Consider the following 10,183-nt stretch of genomic DNA (forward strand, 5'->3'; position numbering starts at 1 on the left):
AGGAGCAGCTCTGATCTCCCTGGGGCAGGGGCAGCATCTCCTGGAGGAGCAGCTCTGATCTCCACAGGAGCAGCACAGCTGGGGGTACCCCAGAGAAGGGGAGGACAGATAAGAGGATGGAAATGTGTGGGAAGAGCCTGTCAGCAGCGTCCTGTCCCTAAGGATGCTCTGTGTCCGTGGGTGCTGCACCACACTGGGGTATGAGGAAGGGGCAGAGCAAGGCAGCTGATGCATGAATCCATGCATCCCACCAGGATGAGCTGTGGCACACTCCAGCCCATCCTGGAGCATTTTCCTGTGCTGGGGTGTGAAGGCCACCCCCCAGCCTCCAGCAGCGTCCTGGATGTGGGGGAAACAAGGAGCTGTGGTGCAGCCCCTCACCCTCGTGTCTCCCATCCTGCTCTTCCCAGGATGCTTGGTTCCTCCAAGCAACAACGGGGTGCAGAGACCCCAAAATCCCTTGGGAAGGTCTCTGTGTGTCCCCAGAGCTGCTGAGGGCAGGGGTTGTCCCTCTCCTGAGGCAGGCAGGGTGGGGAGGGGGGGCTGCTGGCGCCTAACCCCGGTGTCAGCTTAATGAAGTGCTGCTGTCAGTCCCGCGTGTCACGGCGCAAACTCCTCCTGATGTGCTCATAAATCAAAGTGACGGCGCCTCTTGCCCCGGTAGCTGCACCCACTCAGCTGCATCTAATGCACGGTGATGCTGCAGACCCCCAGCCCCGTGCTGGGAATGGGCTGGGAATGAGCTGGGGGAGCCAAGCCCAAGGATTCAGCCCCAACACAGAGTCAGCTCCTCCTGGAGTGGCTTTTCCAACCGGAATGGGGGTCATGAGGATCAAAGGGGTGTGAGATTTTTGGGAAAGCTGGGGCTGTCATCCAGGCTCTCCCCAGGCTGGTTTGTCCAGGGAAAGCTTGGCTTGGAGCCCGTGGGCTGGTGGATGGCTCTGCATCCACCCATCACTCAGGGCTTTAGAGGTGTGTGGTGCCACAGTTGCTCCATAGACAAGGCAAGTTGGCTCCCCATAGGACCAGAGCTTGGTTTGGCTTGGATTTGAGTTTCCTGGGGCTGCTCCTCCTGTTCCTGGTCTGTGGAAGCTGGGGGGACAGGGGATTTGAGGCATGTGAAACTGCAGGTTCAACCTTCACATCGCCAGGTTCAACAACATCCCCGGAGAATCACGTGTGGGTCAGGGCTGCCCAGGGGGCTCCGGGGGTCTGAATCCGACCAGGCCGGGTCAGGAGAGCCGGGCTGGCCTGTGGGATGCAGGCAGAGTGCCCAGGGATCCTCCTGACCTCATCCACTCCCAGCACCACAGCCTGGAAGTGACGTGGATGGGGCTGTGTTGGAGCAGAGCTCGGGCTTGCCCCGAGGCCCTCAGGGAGGGCGGTGGTGGAGCCGGGAAGAGGAGGAGAATCCCATCCTGTCCCATCCCATCCCTTCCCACCCCAGCTGCTGTTTCTAACCAAGGCGAGGCCAGTGTGTCCATCCCACACGGTGGAAGAGCTTCCCCTTGCCTGGGGGACAGAGAAGCTGCTGTTAAAGCCCTCGGGCTGCAGTCTGGTCCTGCCCTTTTCCCTCCATCCTGCTGATCCCATGGCCTGGAGCCCTCAGGAGTGGCTCAGGAGTCAGGGATTTCTCTTCATTGAGCAGGAATTGCTTTGATTTGTGCCTTGATCTTTAAGCCTCAGAGGTACAGGACTGAGACAGAGCCAGGGAGGATCCAGATCTGACTCTGGGGAGGCAATTCCGCTGTGCCCAAGGGGTGGAGAGGACAGGGAGAGTCCACATGTCTCTCTGAGGCTGAGAAACTGGAATTAAACTCCATCTGTACCCTAGTCAGGACACGTGGTTGTGCCTGATGCTGCAGAGAGGGGTTTGGAGCCCATCCTCACCCTCTGATAAACAAAGCCAAGGCTGAGCATCAACAGCATCCACAGGGGTGCACCTGCATCCAGTGAGACCCTGGGTGCTACCCCCAAACCCAGTCATGGGCTGGGATTGCCCCAAAGAACTCAGTCTTGGGCTGGGATTGCCCTAAAGAACTCAGTCTTGGGCTGGGATTGCCCCAAAGAACTCAGTCATGGGCTGGGATTGCCCCAGACTCAGTCATGGGCTGGGATTGCCCCAAAGAACTCAGTCATGGGCTGGGATTGCCCCAAAGAACTCAGTCTTGGGCTGGGATTGCCCCAGACTCAGTTTTGGGCTGGGATTGCCCCAAAGAACTCAGTCATGGGCTGGGATTGCCCTAAAGAACTCAGTCATGGGCTGGGATTGCCCTAAAGAACTCAGTCATGGGCTGGGATTGCCCTAAAGAACTCAGTCATGGGCTGGGATTGCCACAGAGAATCTGTCTGCTGTTCCCTGTTGATGCAGCCTCAGGGATCACCAGTTCCTCGGAATTCCCAGTGCCTGGGGGGTCTGAATCCCCACTATGCTCACAAAACAGGACATCCTGACTGCCGAGCTCTTGTGCTCCTCAGTGAGAGCACAAACATGGAAATAATCCTTTGGGGGGCTGCAGAGTGCAGCGAGAGGGGGGATGTGCCCCCAGCCCGGCTCCTCGCTCCCCGCCGGCACCGTCTGTCCAAACAGGGGGGTTTGGGGGGGTTCACGGGGTCACGGAGCCGCCTGCCCCACTAATGAGGCCGGGCAGCCCCAGGGCAGCTCCCCTCTCCCTGCCGGCTCGGATTAGCAGCTGCCTGTCCCCAGCCCTAATTGAATTCTCTCCCCTTCACTTAATTCTCATGGATTTCTCGGCGCCTCCCCAGGGACCCATCCTGCCTAACTAGTTTAGGGCCAGCGATGCCGGTCAGAGCCCGGCCAGCTTTGGGGGGGTGGGGGGAGAGGCACCTACTTGGGGGTGCCTGTGGCCAGGGTGGGGACACTGCTGCTGGCACTGGGCACCCCCTCCCCTGCACCACTTTCAGCCCCTCACCAAGAAAAGGCTCATAACTCTAATTTTTTACAAACAGGGATAAATTTCTGCCTTACAGGAGGGTTCTGTGCCTGTTGCCTGCTGGGACCCCCCCCCCTTTTTTTTACACCAACCCATGAGCTGAGCCTCCCCTGTAGGGACCCCCCCCCAGCCGGGCTTTGCGAGTCCCTCCCGGCACTGCTCCTCTCTCTCCCTTTCTTTCCAGCGCTTTATTTTTCCCTTCCCCTTTTCCCTTTCCTTCCCCTCCTCTTCCGATAGATCAAAGCCTCCGTCCGGCTGAGCCGGGAGCTGAGCAGGCCCCGCAGCAGGATGGAGGCACGGCCGAGCTCGGTGTCCCCACCGCTGCCACCCCTCGCTGCCAGCGCCCCTCGCCGCGGCCTCCAGCCCCCGCCTGCCCTGCCAGGCCGGGAATAAGGCTTGGATTTGTCCCTCCTTTTGTCTCGGCAGCCGTTGGGGAACAAGCAGCTGGCCTTCCAGCAGCAGCTCCTGCAGATGCAGCAGCTCCAGCAGCAGCACCTGTTAAACCTGCAGCGCCAGGGCCTGGTGAGCCTCCCCCCGGGGCAGGGCACGGTGCCCCTGCAGACCCTGCCCCAAGGTAAGGACCCCAGCCTGGGGGGGCTCCTGGGCTGGAGCTTGCCCAGCTCTGGGTGAGGGGGGCTGGGCAGGGGCTGTGGTGTTGGGTTTTGTGATGGCCCCAAAGTTTGGGGGGTGATGGTGTCAGCGGTCGGAGCCGTGCAGGGTTGGGCTCAGGGTTCCTGTGGCAGAGGGGTGCCAGGATTTGGGGCACCTCTTTGTCACAGGGGTGCCAGGATTTGGGGCACCTCTTTGTCACAGGGGTGCCAGGATTTGAGGCACCTCTTTGTCACAGGGGTGCCAGGATTTGGGGCACCTCTTTGTCACAGGGGTGCCAGGATTTGGGGCACCTTTTGTCACAGGGGTGCCAGGATTTGGGAAAACAGGCTCTCCTCCCTTCTGGGAGCAGCTCTGTGGGTGCTGCAGGTGCCTTGGTTTGGATTTCCCAATGGGGTTGTGCAGCCTCCCCTTGCTGTGCCCAGCTCCAGGTGATGCTCTCCCAGTGCTGGGTGAGATCTGGGGAGTCAGGGAGCAGGGAGGAAGCCCTGGGTGCTGCCTCGTGTCCCTGCTGACCTTGGTCACTCTCTGCCACAGCTGTTTGCCCCTCAGACCTCCAGCAGCTCTGGAAGGAGGTCACAGCCGCCCAGCCCGTCGAGGACAGCATTAAGCAGGAAGGTCTTGACCTCACCACCAACACCTCCAACTCTACCTCGTTTTCGGCCGCCAAGGTCTCACCTCCCATTTCCCATCACCCTCTGCCCAATGGACAGAGCACCATGCACACGCCGAGAAGGGACAGGTAGAGCCGGGTCGGGCCCTGGCACTTTGTGTTTTTATTCCTGGAGAGGTGGAAGGGGCTGGGATCCATCCCCCGCAGGGCTGGGAGGGGTGGGGGGTTTCTGCCCACCCCATGAAAGAAGCCTGGCACTGTTTTGCTGCACCCACAGAGGACAGGGAGCCATCACCATGGGTGTCCCAGGGCTGTCCCCATGCCTGGGAATGCTGGAGAATCTCAGTTGCACCATCTGAAGGCTCCTTTCCCTCTTGTGCAGCTCTTCCCATGAAGAGACCCCCGGCTCCCACCCGCTCTACGGCCACGGAGAGTGCAAGTGGCCTGGCTGCGAAACCCTCTGTGAGGACTTGGGGCAGTTTGTCAAGTAAGTGTCACCTTTTTGAGGAAGGTTTTTCTGACTCAGCCTGGGTCAGAACGGAGCTGGCGGAGGGGAAGATCCTGGGAATTGGTTCAGACATCCCAAGGTGTGTTCCCAGAGCTGGGTGACCACATGGAGAAGGAGAAAACACAGCAGGGCTTGCTGCTGGTGTTGTCCCATCCTTGGAAGTGTCCGAGGCAGGGCTGGCTTGCAGTGGAAGGTGACCCTGCCCATGGCAAAGGTAGAATGGGATGAGCTTTATGAGCACTTCCAAGCCAAACCCTGGATGAATGAATGATCTGGAGGAGGCCAGAGCCCGGGCAGGCGCCGGCAGCAGGCGAGGGGGGCTGGCAGCCCTGCTGGGGGGCGCGGGGGGAGGCAGCAGATGGCAGATGGCACCGCTGACACCGCTTGTGGGCTCCGGCGCTGACTGATTAACTCTGCTGTCGGAGAGCCCTCTGCTAGCGTCAGGGTCAAACAAATTGTTTTCACGCTTCGTCAGAGGTTTACTTAATTAGTTCATTTGCAATTAGATCTCTTTGTAGCCAGGATTTTTAGCAAAGACATCAGAAGGAGCTGACGGGCTGGCGGGCTCCTTCCCCCGCCTCCCCGGCTGTCTGCTCGGCGAGCACCGCGCTCCGTGGCCAGCGGGTTTTGGGGTTTGCCAGACTCATCCTCGGTCCTCTGGGCTGGCTCCGGTGGGAACATCCCTTGGACTGTGCCACTCTTTCTCAGGGAAGGAGCTGAGCAGAAGCCTTGCCCAGGAGGATGAGGAGGTGCGAAGGCAGCCCGGGCATGAGAGGATGACTCAGACTCTTGTGTCCTCCTTCCGCTGCCTCTGAGTCATGGGGTGAAGCCAGATAAGGCGTCTCCTCCTGCCTGGCAGGGCATGTTTGGGTGGCACGGGGCAGATGAGCAAGCTCCAGGATGGGAGCTGGAGTTGGCAGGGAAGGGTCACGGGGCTGGCAGAGCCGTGCTGTGCCAGCCAGGGTCCCTGTGTCCCACCTTCCCGTCCCCCTGGGCACAAGGGCAGCCTCCCAACAGCACTGGGGAAGGGTTTCTGTCCCTTCCCTGCCAACCTGGTGTCTTCTAAACCAAGACACCTGGGCATGTGTTGGGGTGTGGGACAGACAGACAGACAGAAAACTCGTAGCTCCCAAAGGCCAAGCCCAGCTGGAGCCTGGACCCTGCCTTGAGTGTGGGCAGCAGCTCGGAGCTGCTCCGAGCACCCCCTGATGGAGCAGCTCGGGTGGTCTGTGCTGGGCTGCGAGGGGCAGCGTGGCCTCGGAGCCGTGGCTGATCAGGGTGAGGTCAGTGGGAAATGGCTCCGTTCCCACTTGGCTCCGATGGCTTTTTTTTCCCCTGGAGAAGCAGCTGTGCCCTGGCTGTGCCGTGCAGGGGAAGGAGCAGGGCTGAGGCTCTGGGGGCTTTGCTCACGGATGGGTTTGGCTGCAGGGCTTGCTTCCCTGGCTTGTCTGTGCACGCTGGGGCTGGAAGGCTCTCACAGGCAGCCGGGCGAGACTCCTGCCATCCTCTGCATCCAGAGCCAGCCTGGACAGGGCTCCTGAGGCGCCTTCTCCTGGGATGTCTCAGCCTCAGTCTGGGGAGCATCTGGCACAGAGCTCCTGGGACCCTTTTGGGATTGTTCTGAGGGTGGCATCTGCCCAAAGTCCCCCTCCAAACCATCCCTCTCGTCCAGTGAGGATCCCCTGGGTTTGTGCCCACCCCAGCAAGGACATGGTGTGGCCTTGGGGCTGGCTCTGTGTCCAGGCTGCTGCTTTGCTGGGTTTGGGGCTGGATGTCCCTGGCTCCTGTCCCCGGGAGCCCTTTTCCTCCCCGAGGAGGAGGGAGGGCATCGAGGACTAAAGGTCCTGGTGCTTCCTAAACAAAGCACCTTGTGAACACGAGGCAGGAAAGTGGCAGCATGGAGAACAGCCCGGAAATGCCACCTTCTGCCCTCAGGGCTTTCCTTGGAGCGTGTAATGCAGCCTCCCATGACGCTGCCTTTGTCCTGGGAACCTGCTCCTCAGGTCCTCCTGGCACCTCCTGCCAGCAGCCTGCTCCAGGAAAATCCATGGGCTTTCCCTCTGCCAGAGGCTGCTCCTAAACACTCCTGGGCTTCCTCGGGTAGGGCTGAGTGTCCTCCAGCCTGGGTTTGGGGTGGTGCCACAGCCTGGTGTGCTCAGTCACCTCCATGCCTCAGTTTCCCCCATGCTCACCCCGCTTTGGGAGCATAGCTGAGCAGTTTGCAGGTCAGGGCTGATCCCAGGTGTGGCACCAACAGAGGGGCTGAGTTTTGGGCACGTCCAGGCCTAACCAAGCCTCCGTGTTCTCCTCCCCAGACACCTCAACACAGAACATGCACTTGATGACCGAAGCACGGCCCAGTGTCGAGTCCAGATGCAAGTGGTACAGCAGCTGGAGATACAGGTGGGTGTTTCACCCCAGCCCCCAACATGGGGACAAAAAGCCACCTCTTTGTCACCCTGTGGTTTTGGATGCAGGAGAGGGTGACAGGGTTGGGGACTCCCTTCCCAAACAGGAATCCTGCATCCAGGTGCAAATCAAGCCCTCAGACCAGTTCTCCTCTCGTCCCAAAGTGTCCCCATGGCTAAAAGGAGATGCCACAGATGTGGAAGGCAGGTGCTGCCAGGAGGGTTTGTCCCCACATGGGCTGTGCCACCTCCCTGGGAGCCACGGGGCTGCTTGGAAACCAGGCCACTTATTTTGGTGGCTGAACGTGGTCTTTGGAGCCCAAGTTTGAGGTGCTATTTTTGGCAAGGCAGCTCTTTAAATAGTGCTTTTCCCAGCCTCTCTGAGCCCCCAGCGTGCTCTGCATAATTTGGTTAATGGAGAAGGGAGGGGGGGAAAAAGGGGGAAGAAATGAGGGGGGGTTGGAAAATGGGATGGAGCAGGGGGTCACCCCCATGGTGTGACAGCACCTGGGGCTGCCAGGAGCTCGGTGTGACACCACAGGGGACACCGGCCCAGGGCACAGCAGGACGAGATCTGCAGCACCCTTGGGACCCCCTACCCAAAATTAGGAGATTTACAGGGGCTGTGGGATGAGGGGACACAGCCAAACCCGGGTGGGTATGGAAGTTGCGTCCTCCCAGGCCATCCCTGCCATCCACCCTGCTCGCCAAAGCCAGAGGTTGAAAGCAATTAGTGGGGCTTAAAGAGGGGAGGGAAAGGAAAAGGGGAGGAGGGAAAAAATAAATAAAATAATAAAAAAGCTGAAGGGCGAGAGCAGAGCTGTGTGTGCAGAGAGGAACCTGCCACGGAGCCACCAATTAGAAAGTTTGGAGCGCGGAGCTCCCGCTGTGCCGGCTGCATCACGAGGGGAGAGCTGTCAGCTCTAATGAGCACCGGCAGCACGAAAGCAGCCGAGCTGCTCCAAACTTGCGGCAAACTCCTGCTTTTAACCCCTTCCTCGCCTAGCTCTGCCAGGGGGCTTGGCTGGAGCGCGGGGACCCCCCGAGCTTGAGGGGTCCCGGTGGAAAGGGAAGGTGACGGGAAGGGAGCGGGGTGTCAGATCCCATCGGCTCCGCCGGGCTCAAAATCTCTCCTGGTGCCAGAGTGAATATTTCAGCCTTGTGCTCACTGCGGGGAGTAAACAGCGGCGGGGAGCAATTACAGCGATGTGGGAACACGGGGGGATGGACGGACGGACGGACAGGGAGCTGCTGGGGAGCAGCAGGAGGGCAAAGGGGACAGGGACAGCAGGCTCTGGCCACAGGGACCAGAGCACCCAGGGCTGTGGTGGGTGGCCCTGCTGGTGGGTGGCAGCCTGGGGGCTCTGGGAATCTGTGGATTTTCCTCCTGAGTGCACACAGGGAGCTGGAGCGGCCCCTGTGCCCCCCATGGTAGGAGCAGCAGCCCCCACAGGGTCACAGCCCCGCTGGGGCAGGAGGTGGCACCTGCAGGGACACCCTGGGGGTTGCTGCCTGTCCAGACCAGCTCTGGGGGCTCGTGGCAGCTCCTCCAGGCTGGGAGCACCTCCGTGGTGACTTTGGCACTATATGACCATCCCCCTCCTGCTTCCTGCCTCCCCCAGCTGGCCAAGGAGAGCGAGCGTCTCCAAGCAATGATGGCCCATCTTCACATGAGACCTTCAGAGCCAAAGCCTTTCAGCCAGCCTGTAAGCGTGAGTCCCTCTTCCTGCCCTCTATGTCCCCTCCCTGATGGCTGCTGTCCCCTCCTTGCCCTGTGCACGGTCACCTGGGTGGGCTCCTTGGGATGGATGTGCCCTCCTGGCCACCTTCTGGCACTGCCTGGGCTCTTTTGCCACGAGCAGGAGGGAAATGCAGCTGCTCCAGCAGCTCTGACAGGGAGTGGGTGCAGCCCAGGGGTTCATCCCCATCCCATGGATTAATCCCCATCCCGTGGGTCCATCCCCATCCCGTGGGTCCATCCCCATCCCGTGGGTCCATCCCCATGCCATGGGTCCATCCCCATCCCATGGATTCATCCCCATCCCATGGATTAATTCCCATGCCATGGGTCCATCCCTATCCAATGGGTCCATCCCCATCCCACAGTTGCATCCCTACCCCCTGGCTGCCTCCCATTCTTTCCAAGCCCAGCAAGTGCTCCCCTCCCACCCCCTCCCCGCCTGCTTTGGAGCCACCGCTGTTCCTGGGGCTTTCCCAGCCTTCCCAACCCCATCCCTCCCTGCCTGTCCGTGCAGCTGAACCTGGTCTCCAGTGCCACCCTCTCCAAGAGCACTTCCGACACGTTTCCCGATGGTTTACCTCATCCCCCCACCTCGGCCACAGCGCCCATCACCCCCCTGCGGCAGGGCCCCTCCGTCATCAGCTCTTCCACTTTACACAACGTGGGGCCCATCCGCAGGAGGAACTCGGAGAAGTTCTGCACCCCAATCTCTTCAGGTGAGCTCTGGGGTGGGGCTCAGCGCCCTGCTGAGGGGCAGAGTGGGTCCCTTCACTCCAGCCTCCCCCTGTTTGTTGTCCCCCTGCAGAGCTTGCACAGAATCACGAGTTTTACAAAAACGCCGACGTCCGGCCGCCCTTCACGTACGCCTCGCTCATCCGGCAGGTGAGAGGCTCCCTGAGCCAGCTCTGCACCCCAAAGCCTTCCCTGAGCCTCCCCTCACCTGCTGAACCCCATCTCTGCCCCTCGGGACGGGTGTCCAACCCTGCGAGTGACAGCCTTGTCCCCTCTGGCTGCCCAGGCCATCCTGGAGACCCCCGACAGGCAGCTAACGTTGAATGAAATCTATAACTGGTTCACGCGGATGTTCGCCTACTTCCGGAGGAACACGGCCACCTGGAAGGTGAGAGCAGCCCTGCCTGGCACCCTGGGCTCTCCCCAACCCATGCTGGGCTCACCCCAACCCACCCTGGGCTCACCCCAACCCACCCTGGGCTCACCCCAACCCACCCTGGGCTCACCCCATCCCACCCTGGGCTCACCTCATCCCGCCTTGGGCTCACCCCAGCCCGCCTTGGGCTCACCCCAGCCCGCCTTGGGCTCACCCCAGCCCGCCTTGGGCTCACCTCTCCC

General features: G+C 60.9%; 1 protein-coding gene across 2 annotated transcripts in view; it reads left to right on the forward strand.

The window, feature by feature from the left end:
• FOXP4 (forkhead box P4) overlaps positions 1-10,183 on the forward strand; it is a 36,109-nt gene that overhangs the window by 19,395 nt on the left and 6,531 nt on the right. Inside the window, exons 5-12 of one of the 2 annotated variants that reach the window (XM_033519920.1) lie at positions 3,381-3,528; positions 4,101-4,305; positions 4,559-4,663; positions 7,000-7,087; positions 8,715-8,804; positions 9,348-9,549; positions 9,639-9,715; positions 9,852-9,953. In XM_033519920.1, coding sequence (XP_033375811.1) covers positions 3,381-3,528; positions 4,101-4,305; positions 4,559-4,663; positions 7,000-7,087; positions 8,715-8,804; positions 9,348-9,549; positions 9,639-9,715; positions 9,852-9,953 — 1,017 coding nt within the window. The remainder of the gene's footprint in view (positions 1-3,380; positions 3,529-4,100; positions 4,306-4,558; positions 4,664-6,999; positions 7,088-8,714; positions 8,805-9,347; positions 9,550-9,638; positions 9,716-9,851; positions 9,954-10,183) is intronic. The other variant, XM_015650965.3, reaches the window with a different exon arrangement.

Source organism: Parus major, chromosome 26, assembly GCF_001522545.3.
Source record: "Parus major isolate Abel chromosome 26, Parus_major1.1, whole genome shotgun sequence".
Lineage (NCBI taxonomy): Eukaryota > Metazoa > Chordata > Aves > Passeriformes > Paridae > Parus > Parus major.